General features: G+C 38.3%; 1 protein-coding gene across 2 annotated transcripts in view; it reads left to right on the forward strand.

The window, feature by feature from the left end:
• Window positions 1-373: 373 nt before the first annotated feature.
• SPAG6 (sperm associated antigen 6) overlaps window positions 374-13,482 on the forward strand; it is a 62,750-nt gene continuing 49,641 nt past the window's right edge. The window contains exons 1-2 of one of the 2 annotated variants that reach the window (XM_032426064.1): window positions 374-537; window positions 631-726. In XM_032426064.1, coding sequence (XP_032281955.1) covers window positions 513-537; window positions 631-726 — 121 coding nt within the window. In that variant the 5' untranslated portion in view covers window positions 374-512. Of the gene's footprint in view, window positions 538-630; window positions 727-12,022; window positions 12,075-13,482 lie in introns of those variants that run through there. The other variant, XM_032426065.1, reaches the window with a different exon arrangement.

A 13,482-nucleotide genomic window follows, 5' to 3' on the forward strand; every position in this document is an offset into this window, starting at 1 on the left:
GTCTCTTGACCGTCTAAGCCAAAGACGACGCCACTGACGTAGTTTACTAGCCTCGCCGCGCTTTAACTGGCTCCCCCTCGTCGGGACCGAGTCCGCGGCGGAGTCAGGAAACTTCGCGGGTGCGGTGCGGATTGCAAAGAACCCTAGACTCCTGGGCGGACGCCCTGTACGCGCGGCAGGATCGTGACATCGACGGCGCACGATTCCCGCGGCGGCTTGGCGAGTGTGGCACGTCTCGGGAGCCCCTGCAGGCGGAGCTCCCCCGGGGCTGGCTGCCTTCGCCCCGCGCCCGGTGCCGCGGCCGTGACGTCACGCCCGGGACTGGCCGTTGCCGCGAGACGGTCGCGTTCCGGTTCCGGTCGGTTGCCCGGGAGACGCGGGTACACACAGAGAAACGGCTCCCGTCGGTGGCCGAGTCGTCGCCGCGGTCGCCCCCTCGGCGTTCTCGCAGGCCGGGAGCAGCCGGGCCGCGTAGGCGCCGAGCTGGTCGCGGGCCGAGAGCTGCCGGTGCCATGAGTCAGAGGCAGGTGTTGCAAGGTAAGGCCCGGGGCCGGCGGCGCCCCGACGGGCTGGCGACGGGAGCCGCGGGGGCACCGGGGCTGCCTGCTCCACCGTGTTTCTCCTCCGCAGTGTTCGAGCAGTACCAGAAAGCCCGGACCCAGTTCGTGCAGATGGTGGCGGAGCTGGCGACCAGACCCCAAAACATCGAGACGCTGCAGAACGCGGGTGAGCCCGCACAGACCCCGCGTCGCTCAGCGCCCCTCGCCCCGCTTGGCGGGTCGCTCCGCACCCCCGGCCCTGTGTCACTTGGGGCCCCTGCCTCGTCTTGCACCTCGAGTTTCTAGTCACCCCGGTGCTCAGCCCTCTGTCGCCCCTTACCTCCTTCCCCCTCACCCCGTGATCCCTGGCCCCTCGTCGGCCAGGGTCCCTGGCCTTGCCTAGTCCCGCGTCCCCGGTCCCCTGCCTCAGCCTCGGCCTTACCCCGGCTCCCTGTCTCCCCGCTCCCCTGCCAGCTGAGCTTTTGGAGAAGGGCAGGGTGGAGACAGGACGGCGTCCCTAAATTCTTCCAGTCCACCGCGGAGACAGTAGAAGCATTCGTTCTCTTTAGCTGGTCTTTTTGGGTGTGAGGCCAAGAGCGTGAAGCTTCCAGATTGGTGTGAGAGGGGCCCTACGTCCCTATTTCCATCTTTATCGCAACCAGGCCAAGTGTTTAAGTTGAAAGTCAAGGCCAGAAGAATTGCCTGGAAGTCATTTTACGTGAATGGGAATCTACCTTAATCAGACCCATTTTATCCGGGTGCCGTTGCTTGTCACCCTGCCTTTGATCACCTTCGACTTCCTCACACCAAAGGAATTCCAGAGCGGTTGACACATTATTTCTTGCCTTGCATTAGTGAAAGGGCAAAGATTTGCTTGAATAATTTCTAAGACATTCAAAGTAGGTAAAGTGCTAGCTTTGAGAAGTCCTTACGGCGCTGTCATTCCACCCCCTCCTCAGTCCGAAATCATGCATACTCTAGAAAGAGGAAGAGAGAGTGTGTGATTTGCTTATCCATTAACATAAACAGATGGAGAAGATAATGGTGGATTAAGGATGATTCCACTGCCATCTGAACTCAAAGTAACGTAGCATTTTATCACTACTGTGTCATAAGAAATGTTCAATTTATAGTTTGTAATCTTTAAAACTCATTCAAATTAACACAGAATTAAAAGAAATTTAAGGACATATTGACAGGGCAAGAATGTTTAGAAATAATGTTTACTCTGGTTTCTTTGAGGAGAATTACTATTGCATCTAAATGACAATTTTTTTCTGTCACTGAGAGAGATTTTGGTGTTTATTCCTTGTATATTTCTTTGGAGGGGGTGTATTTATAGAAAGTGTATTTGATAATCATGTTTTAAAACTTTTTATTTTGAGATAATTGTAGATTTACATGAGTTGTAAGAAATAATACAGAGATCCCCTGTACCTCAAAACTGTGGCATGATATCACAACCAGGATATTGAAACTGATAAAAATCCATCCATTTTATTCATGATTTCCCAGTTTTGCTTGTACTTACTCGTGTGTGTGTGTGTGTTTAGTTCTATACAGTTTTATCCTGTGTGTATCCATCATCACTATAGTCAAGATACACAACACTTTCATTACTGCAGGGATCACTTTTATTGTCCTTTTATAACTACACCTACCTTCCTCTTGTCCCTAGCCCTGGACAACAACTAATATATTCTCCTTTTGGAAATCTCAAGTTGATCATCTTTTGTTCTGTAGTTGTTTCATATGGATTAATTTTCTTTCTTCTGCATGTGTGTGTGTGCTTATGTGCATGGATGTATACTCCCCAAAGTACCCAGAACAGTGTTGGACGCAGTGTTTCATATATACTGACAAATATAAATTTATTAGAGCATAGTACATTTTTAAAATGCACTTAATTTTTAGTTCTTCCCTACGCTCAGTCCTACTTGTCAATGGCTTTTGTGAATGGACACTTACTATTTACAAATATCTAATTTCTGAACTATAGGTAAACAGCTAAACAAACATTTTTTTAAAAGGGAAAATGAAATTATTTAAAAAATTTGATACTGTAATATGGGGATATTAGTAACAAGATACAGAATATCACATTTTAATATAGTAGTGGCAGTTTATCTCTTCCTATAAGTGTACAATATAGAATGTACTATGGAATTTAATCAATCCAAACCATTAGGCTAAGTGATCACCAAAATATAAGGGACCTACATATGACATCTTAAATAGCTACCTATTTCCACTTATGGTCTGGCTTATGAAGGAATGGAACACAAAAGGAATATAACAATGTTTGGAAGTTGTCTGCACTTGACCAATGTTGATGGAATGCTAAATTTTTCTTTTCTTGAGGAACTTATTTTAACATAATTCATGTTATCTAGATTCAATTTAAGCACTCCTTTAATAATTTTAAATAGATACAGTTAATGAATATTCCAGTATATTTATTCTTTTAATTAAAATAATCTGTAAGCTTTGTTATGAAACCTTAATAGCCTATAAACTACTGAAATGGTTTGTTCTTTAAAAAAAAACAACATGGATTTAAAAATACTTTTGAATGAGCCACAATACGTATGCATCACTTATGTATTATGATCAAGTTTTTTTTTCAGCCAGGTGACTTCATTTTGATAGCATAAAATACCACTGCATTTTATTCCTGACTTTGACATACTCTCTGCATACCTGGGAAGGTTTTGTTTTGTTTTCTCACTTTTCTCCCCTAATGAACTGCTTAAATAAATATGTATCATGGATCCAAGATAAGGTAAAAACATTTTCTATATATGCATCATGATAAATCAGTAATTCACTTGTTAAGAATTTTTTAAGTCATTCACTGTGAAAGGAACCTTAAAGGTGAAAATTATCAATGGAGTTTTATTTCATTTTATATCTCTGATCTTTTTCATTGTATTTTTGATGTGCTAATAAGAATATTTGCTTTGTTACATATGCCCAAAGTAATTACTAAAGCAAACAAAGTGTTGCAAGATATCTTCTTCACAGAGTATTTGGACAAAAATAAGTTTGATTTCTAGCCAAAACTGTTACTAGAAAGAACGGTGTACAATGTGTCTATAACCTAGAGTTGTTTTTTTCTTACTGAGATTTTATTCCTTCTAAATCAAATACATACAGGAAAACATTAAAAAGTTTGATGTTTGTTATAAAATCTCTTTATGCACCTTCCAGCCCTGTACGTTTGAACCATTACATCTTGCAGCTATTTAAAAATGAATTTTGATACTTCCCCTCTTTGAATAATCAGTAACACATGTGACACATTGTAAATAGTAGAGATAATACATTATTACTTCTACCAGTTGTAGAATTTCAGCAAATGGTGGTGATTTTTTAGTTATAAAATGTAAGTAATATGTTTTGTGGCATATTGGACTATCAGGCTCTCTTACTTGGGTTGTTTAGAAAGTCTTTTATACTAAGCTAATATAAAAACTTATTTTTAAATTGCTCAGTTTCATAAAATGAACTTTCTGAAACAGCTATTTATGTGAGAAAAATTGGGATAAAGTTTAAATTAATACTTTGTAATATTTAACATATAACCTATAGCAGAACAATAAACATGGCTAATCACTAGTTATACACATTTTCAGAAGAGTAGGAATAGAGAAAATTGCTAACACTTTAAATATGCATCTCTGTGAAGCTAATTTGCAAATTTAGGCAATTTAATGAGTTTACATTTCAAGAAAATAATAATGATCTTAAGTTACACATATTTGGGGCAGGGTGAAAGTGTTCAGATTAATGATTTAGCACCTCAGTTTGCTGAGAAGGAAAAGTCTGTGGTAAGCATTTATGTTTAAAACATAGCCTGGTAGGTACAAGTACCATGATTTTCTTACAAAACCCACTGTTCCAAAGGATATTGAAACTGAAAAGATAATTAGTAGAGCAACTTCAAAAAAACTTAACCAATCATGCTATTTAAATTTCATGAATATAAAAGGAGTCTTGGACTTTTGAATGCCTGATAATTAAAGCACTGATCTTTTCTTAAAAGATAGGGATAGTGGTTTTTGTGGTTTGCTTGTTTTACATATGCTTAAGTGGAAAACATTTGAGGGAACTATAAAAATTCTGAACTTGTATGCACCTAATAATATGTCCTAAAAACAAGATCATTCAAAATTTTATTCTGTGTTCCAAACCCTTGTTCCTACATGGACATTTATCTGTTTTGTTACCTAAGCATTGGTACATAAGTAGAAAATAATATGGCCAGGGCTAGGATGTCCTTGTTTTCTTAGGAAAAACTGGATGATTAAAAAAGAAAAATCTAAGCTATGGATGACCCTGTAAGAGTGGGGCTTAGAAATGGCAAGTTTGTGTGGGTTATTTTTTTTTTTTAAGATTTTATTTATTTATTTGATAGAAAGAGACACAGCAAGAGAAGGAACACAAGCAAGGGGAGTGAGAGGGGGAGAAAATGTGACAATTTAATGTTTTTGAAAAGTTATTTAAGTATTTCATAACTCCTCTTCACATTTCAATGTTTTCTCATGGCTTTTGCTCCTCTGACTAGAACCTTTTCTTGTACTTCTTTGTCTAATTAATTTCTACTCATTCTTTATGGCTCTGTTTAGATGTTGATTCCTCAGGGAAACCTTCCTTGAACCCTGTCAGTAAGTTAAGTCTCTTGATTTATGCTTTCCTTGCTCCTGATATTTCTCTTTCATGATACTCATTACAATTGCAATGATTTAGTTTCTGTTTTCTCCACAAACTGTAAATTCCATGCCTAGCATAATGCTTAGTATAGAGCAGATGTTCAACGTATTTAAATAGAATGAAAGGAGTAATTATTATTATTATTTTTAAGATTTAATTTTTAAAAGTAATCTCTGTCCCCAACATGGGGCTCAAACTCACAACCCTGAGATCAAAAGTCGCATGCTCAACTGAATGAGCCAGCCAGGTGCCCCAGGAGTAATTGTTTTTCTAAGTGTTTTCACATCATCTCTTAAAAAATTAGGTTATTATAACAGCTCAGATAGGTAGAATAGGTATCTTCTTAATTAAGCCCCAAAAAGGTTGGATAAATGCCCTCATCACAGAGTTAGTCCCGGACAAACTGGGACTAGAAGATGTTTAATTGCTGCCTGACATTGCACTCTTTCTGTGTTACCTTGTAGGTATTAGTAAGCTATTTCTAGATGGTTCTAGGAGTTCCTAATAAACCTTAATGTTAACTATTAAAACAAGTCATCTGTTTAGGCCTTTGGGTACCAAAGGCTATCCAGTAATTGTGTGTAATTAGCTTTTGAGATCTCCTTGAGGACCGTTATGGGAGCTTGAGTGGAGGCCAGATGCAGAGAACTAACTTTAATTGATAAGTATCTAGAGGTTTGAGGGAGTGGGAGTTGTATTTAGGGCTTACACTGGACTTAGAACTCTAGAGGACCTTCAGCTTCCTCTGACTTCTAAGGAAAGCCTTATCAAGCCAGGAACTCTTTAAAAGCACCCCGGGAAAAGTGTGTAATCCACTGGAAGTTGCAAACCGAGATAATACTTCAGAGAGTTGTTGGACTGAGTCCCTGCTGGGATCAGGGAGAGTGCAACGGAGATTTCGGAGACTTCGTCAGAGCCCAAGGTGGTCAGCTACCCTGTGACTGTCCGCTCTCTTTTTGAGAACATGGGGGGTAGAGCACAATGAAGAGGCAGGCACTTGATATTTGTTGGTTGATTATATTTAATACTTCCCTTTGTTTTTTACTTAATCATGCTTTGTGTGAAGGATTTTTACTCCACGTTCATTGGGGTCAGAACTTTGGGATTTCTACTGAGTAGATGTACTGGCCCTAGGGGAAATCCAGCGCCACCCTTGAGAAAAAAAATTTGGTCTTGCCTTGTAGTGGGTGGGATGGCCCCTCTGAACATGTCAGACTTTCCTAATTTCAAAGTGACATATTGGTTTTGCCATATGCCCCATGCTTTCTGTCATAGGGTGGCTCAATTTTAAATTTATTTTTTATTCAAGTTCTATTATAAATCCAGGTGAAAACAAGTGATATTTGTGCTGTATGTATGTGTGCATGTGTCTTCAGAGGAAATGATTTCTATCCACTTTTTCTGTATATTCTATTTCTGTGTCATTAGAATCACTATTAAGTTATATACATAGACTAGCTTACATTAGTTTTCCATTGAAATATCTCTGTAGAATTAGTCTAATAATATGCCTTTTTTTGAGGGCTTATTAAAAAATAAATTTCCCCATAGTTTCTTTAAATCTATCATTGAAGACATTGTCCATTTTGATGTTAAATATTTTTTATGTAAAGATACACTCTTTTATTCAACCAATTTTTATTATTATGTGTCAAGCTAGGCCTACATATGAAATTTCAGGAAAAAAATTTGTTCCTACTTTATTTCACAAAGTGGTTCCCTTTTTACTTTTGCTTCCAGGACACTCAGTGATATGTTTAGAGTTCAGAGTTGCAGCAGCTATTCTTAACCTATATTTTTATAAAATTATCAGTTCTCATCTCTCTACTACATGGCTCTTTTTTTTTTTTTAAGATTTTATTTATTTATTTGACAGAGAGAGAGAGATAGCAGATAGCGAGAGCAGGAACACAAGCAGGGGGAGTGGGAGAGGGAGAAGCAGGCTCCCCTGTGAGCAGGGAGCCTGATGCGGGGCTCAATCCCAGGACCCTGGGATCATGACCTGACCCAAGCCAAAGGCAGACACTTAACAGACTGAGCCACCCAGGCGCTCCTACTACATGGTTATCTTTGTATATATATCTTTTAGAGAAAACTTTCTCAAAAATTTTAGAGTAAGTAGAGTATGAATAAAATAAAACATTTTATTTGAAGAAAGAATTTGAACTGATTACCTTCCAAAAGTGACCTCTTCAAATATTACCCATGAAACCTCTTGGAGCAGACAATCCTTTTATAATTGTCCTATTTATTCTCTACTTACCCCATTCATGAACATTCCAATTTTCTGCAGGAAGGTGAGTATTATAGGTACAAACCGTAAAAGAGAAAACACATTGACAAAAGAAGATGGGACTAATTCAGTATTTGCAGCTCTCAAGAAAACTTCCAAATTAAGATACAATTATATCTGTTTGGGGTGCTGTGGGGCAAAGGGTCAGTTTAAATGACTCATATACCTAAAAAAAGAACTATGAACATATCCATTTTGTTATTTTTTATTTTTAAAAAGTTTCTAAAAATCACTTTATTGAGATATAACTCACATACCATATCTTTCACTCATTTAAGTGTAAAATTCAGTGGTTTTTGGTACATTGAAAATTTTTTGATTTAAGTAATTTCTACACCCACCATATGGGGCTTGAACTCATGACCCTGAGATTAAGAGTCGCAGGCTCTTTTGATTGAGCCAGCCAGGCACCCCAATACATTGTTAATTTCATAAAATTGTGGTAAAATATAACAAAATTTGCCATTTTAGCCATTTGTAAGTGTGTAATTCAGTGGTATTAATGACATTCCTAATGTTATGCAACCATCACCACTATTTCTTTTTTTTTTTTTTAAAGATTTTATTTATTTATTTGAGAGAGAGAGAATGAGAGAGAACACATGCGAGGGGGGAGGGTCAGAGGGAGAAGCAGACTCCCTGCCGAGCAGGGAGCCCGATGCGGGACTCGATCCAGGGACTCCAGGATCATGACCTGAGCCGAAGGCAGTGGCTTAACCAACTGAGCCACCCAGGCGCTCCACCATCACCACTATTTCCAAAACTTTTTAAAAGTCACCCCAGGGCGCCTGGGTGGCTCAGTCGTTAAGCGTTTGCCTTCGGCTCGGGTCATGATCCTAGGGTCCTGGGATCGAGTCCCACGTCGGGCTCCCTGCTCAGCGGGAAGCCTGCCTCTCCCACTCCCCCTGCTTGTGTTCCCTCTCTCGCTGTGTCTCTCTGTCAAATAAATAAATAAAATCTTTAAAAAAAAAAAAAAATAAAAGTCACCCCAAACAGAAGCTCATTTTGTTTTTTTTTAACTAAAATTTGCCTAAAAAGAGAAAATTGCACATTAAATTTCACAGTTTGTTCATTCATCATTCAAAATTTATTGAGTGTCCAAGGGCCAGATGCATGCTTAGATGCTGATCATGCAAAAATAGAAGGCGTAGACGATGCCCTTAAGGAGCTTATTTGCTAAAGGAGAGATATATGAATATTGTTTGAAATGTGTCCATTACATAGACATATGGAGCACACATGAAGGGTACCTAACTCAAGCTTTGGAGAGGTACTTTCATGGGAGACTTCTAGAAGGAGGTATTATCTGGCTGAATTTCTTAGGAGTTAGCCAAATGAAGAAGGGGGAGAGGAAAACTGTAATAATGTGAATATTATGTGCAAAGGCACAGAAGCAAGAGGAAAGGTAGTGCTTGATAGAAAAGGCGAATGTTTAGATATGGCAGGAGCCTCTTGAGGTAATAGGGCTACAGAGAGGCAAGGCAGTGGCTGGAGAGGAAAACAGGCCTACCTCTGAAGGACCTCATCTGAAGTTTGGATTTATCCTGGAATTGATGGAAAGCCACTGAAAAACTTTCATCAGAGAAATGAAGGGATCCATTTTGTGTTTTTGAGAGATGATTTTCACAGCAGTGTGGAGAATTGATTGGAGGGAACTAAAACAGGATCAGGAAGACCATGTGCCCATTTTTGTTATAGCTGTCATGCTGCATAACAGATCTGTAGGATTTGTGACTTAGTAGAAGGGGAGGGGCAGGTGAGGAGAGAGGGGAGTTCAGGGTGACTCACAGTCTTCTGGTTGCCAGCAGAGGAAAATGGTGACTTCATTCACTAATAGTGTTGAAGTTGAAGCGTCTGGGATATCTATGTGCCAGTGACTAAAGTGAACAGTTTGGATACGTAGGGCTCTGGAGCTCACGACAGTGATATTGGCTTGGAAAGAGAGGTTTGGATGTGTGGAATTAACATGTTCATTTGAAAACTGTATTAAAGGCCCATCTTATATTTCTTCATGTAATTATAAACATGTAAGTTCCAATCATTTTATCTAAAATATCATGTAAATTGAACTTGCCATAACTTTTGTGACCTGTGTACTTAATTCAAATCTCACATATAGACGGTGGTGGCTATGACCTAAGCCAAGAGTCAGACAGTTGCACTGAAAGAATGAATGAAATTTCAGTTTAATGCAGTAATCATGGAAGAGAGCTACAGTAATGTTAATGGTAGAATTAAGTGAATTCAACAGATTATACCCTTTATTATGCATTTGAAACCTGGCACATATAGGCTAGTTTTCATTGGCAAATGGGCTATGATTGATATTGGGGAGGGAGAAACAGGAGAGCATAGATGCTAGAGTTATAAAATTCTTTCTACCTCATAGGATTGTAATGAGGATTGATGGGTTAATATTTGTAAATTTCTTAAGGGAGTCCCTGGCACATGATAAATGCTATGTAAGTGTATGTTAGATCAGCCAAGAAATACCTACAGTGGGAGGCGCCTGGGTGTCTCAGTCGGTTAAGCGTCTGCCTTCGGCTCAGGTCATGATCCCAGAGTCCTGGGATCAAGCCCTGCATCAGGCTCCCTTCCACTTCACATTTCAGGCCAGTATGAATTTATCATGGCTTCTTCAACAGGCTGCAACAATCATGCATCTTTTGTCTAAGCCAGAAACTTGGAAGTATCACTAATTCCTCCCTCTTCTTCACAATAATCAGTTTGTCTTGTAAATATCTAGACCTTTCACTTTTCTCTTTCCCTTTGCCATTAGTATTCTCCAGGCTATCTTCACATCTGGCCTATATTCATACAGTAGCTTCCTAAGTGGTCTTCCTGCCTCCCATGTTGTCTCTTTTCATCCTTTCTCCCCAGTGTAATCAGTGATCCTTCTTTACAAAGTACAGAAACACTGATGTTAATGTTCAGATTAAATTCAAAATACTTAAGATAATTTATTGGGCTCTTCAGTACTTTTGTCTCTGTTAATCTCTTAGCCTTCTTTCCCAACTCTTTGCTCCCCTCTTGTACTATGGTCATACTGCATTCTCAGTTTTGTCAACATATCAAACTCTTGGTTCTGAGCTTCATTTATACAGTTCCTCCTGGTTGGAAAACTGTCCAGTCCTTCCCTTCTCCATTCCCTCCAATTATTCAGACGATCTGTGATCTGCCTGAAAGCCTTCAAATCTCCACTTAGATGTCCCTTTCCTGGGGTTGTCTTCCTTGTGTCCCTCAAGGCCTAGGTTGGATGCTCCACTGTATATTTGCAAAGCACCCTCTGCTTCTCTTTTAGTTGCATATATCATAATGTGTTGCATTTGTTTATTTCTCTTGACCCCTTTATAAGTTCCTTGATGTCAAGGATGATTGGGTTTTCAATACCTTGTATATTCTTAATAGATATTTCTTGAATGGTGAATAATTATTCATTCCATAGTAATTCTAAAATATATGGTAGAAAAGGAGGAAAGGGGGAATTATAGAGTGTTTGTTAGGGGACGATGAAAAGTTCTGGAAATGATAGTGGTGATGGTTGCACAATTGTACTTAATGCATACCTAATTGTACATTTAAAAATGGTTAAAATGTTCAATTTTCTTATGTATATTTTACCACAATAAAAAAATAAAATTTTTAAAGATTAAAAAACAAAGAAGGTGAGAAGTAACCAGGGTAAACAGAAATCTTTACTAGGACTTATGTGGACCCAAAGACCCAGTTTGCAGGTACTTGTTTTTAAAGAAACGAAGTTGAGATGTTAACTATCTTAATAAAGCACAGCAGATTGAGGTAATATGTATATAAACTATATACATGTAATACGAGAAGGGGATTTTTTGGGTCTTGGAAATGTTTGATATTTCCTTCCTGATTTATATCTGTAATTGGTGTGTACAATCAAAGTAATTAGGCCTATGTTGTGTTAAAAGAAATTAAAGAGTTGTGATTATTTTGAGGCTATTTTATAATCTCCACTAGATTATTAGTTTCTTGAGGGAAGGAACTACCTTTGCTCAGGTATGTAATCCTATTGCTTGCCAGTTGATAAACTCTGATCTATTTTTTGAATGAATGCCTGGAGGCAGGATCAGCAAAGTTGTTTTTGTTGTTGTTTTTTTCATAACTGGATTGAAATGTAGATATTACAAACAATGTCTCCAGTATGGCACTGGAACAAGAAAAACAGAAAAGAAACTCAGAGCTATAAAGTTGGGAGGGGAGAGATTGTAAAGATTTATCTAGAAGTTTCAGAAAGACTTTCACACCATTTGATCAGTTTTTATAGAGGAAACAATTGTTTTATAGATATTAGAGTATAATATGTGAATTATTATTTTAAATATTAGTACCTGTGGGCTCCTTCAGTAGAGACCTTACTGAGGTCATTAGCTGTCACTAGAGACCTTGCTTATCCGCTATTGTAGTAGCCACTATTCAAAGTGCTGTAATTTATGGACTCTAAATTTTCATGCATTCATTCACCAAGGATCAGACACCATGGATACCTAATGGACAGGCAGGTAAGGAAAAATTTCTTTTTATGTTATATATGCTTCTTTTCTCCTTTCTCCCACCCTTGCTCCTTCGCGTGTTATCTTCCTTCCTTCCTTCCTTCATTCCTCTTGTATCGTTATCTGTATTTTTAGGACAGACTTGTAATTAGAATAACAAGGTCTCCATGCTTAATCTGTGTAAGAGATAAAAAAACATGTCCCTGGGGACTGATAATTATGAAGCACTTAGAGGCAATTCAAGGACTAGACATTTGGGCAATATTTTCTCTAATAAAGATGAACTTATTCAAACAAAGATATATTTTTTAAAAGATTTATTTATTTGAGAGAGAGAGAGAGCTTGAGCAGGGGGAGGGTCAGAGGGGTGGGGGAAGAAGCCGACTCCCTGCTGAGCATGGAGCCTGACACATCGAGAGTCAGAGGCTTAACTGAGTGAGCCACCCAGGTGCCCCCAAAGATATTTTGAACTGAAACTTTAGCTTTTACTTTTATAGGTTCAGAGGTGTTAAATTTTTCAAAAGTCTTATTGTGCTACTGTCTGAACTAAGGAATGTAGGAAAAGAATGATAGAGCAGAGGCATCTGCATAGAGGCCTAACTTTGGTATTAAATACAGGGATAGAAGGAAAGGAATGGTGTGTCATCTTATTGATCTTATTTTTCCTAGGCCAGATGTGTAGAAAAATGGAGGAGAAAATATATAAAGCAAAAAATTCCTTTGAATATATGGACAGGTCAAATACCTGTAGGGGGGTAAAATATTTTACTGCTAAAACTGCAAATTGAAATTTTCCAGAATTGGGAGACTTATGGTATATTAGCTAAATACTGTAACTAATAATAAACACTTATAACTAAATTAAACATTACAGACCCAGATAGATGAATTCATTCTTCAACTTCTTAACACAGAAGTTCAAAGTTTTTGAGATTGAATTCAAAATACCAGAATGAATAACCCAGTATAGATTGATTTTCCAATTATATTTCAAAAGACAATAAGCCACTGCCTTCACACACACATATATAAATATATCAAATGAGGGGAAAAAAAGGAAATACCAGAACCATCAGGAAAAAGTAACATGAAACATAATTGTAATTCTTTTAAAACTATTTGAAGCATACTTATTATACTTTATATTTTTTGACCTTGTTAATGTATTTATTATGAAACTTCAAATATATGTTAACAAATTTAGCTCCTGTTTTTTAGAGTATTGACTTATTTTACTTAAAATCATGCATATTTGTTATAAAAAGTCAAGTTATATTCAACAATAACCAAAACCAACCCAATTTAAAAGTAGGCAGAGGACTTGAATAGACATTTCAACAAAGAACATGTACAAATGGCCAATATAAGCATATAAAAAGACATTCACTGACAGCGCTAGGGAAATGAAAATCAAAAC

This window comes from Phoca vitulina, unplaced genomic scaffold, assembly GCF_004348235.1.
Source record: "Phoca vitulina isolate PV1807 unplaced genomic scaffold, GSC_HSeal_1.0 scaffold33, whole genome shotgun sequence".
Lineage (NCBI taxonomy): Eukaryota > Metazoa > Chordata > Mammalia > Carnivora > Phocidae > Phoca > Phoca vitulina.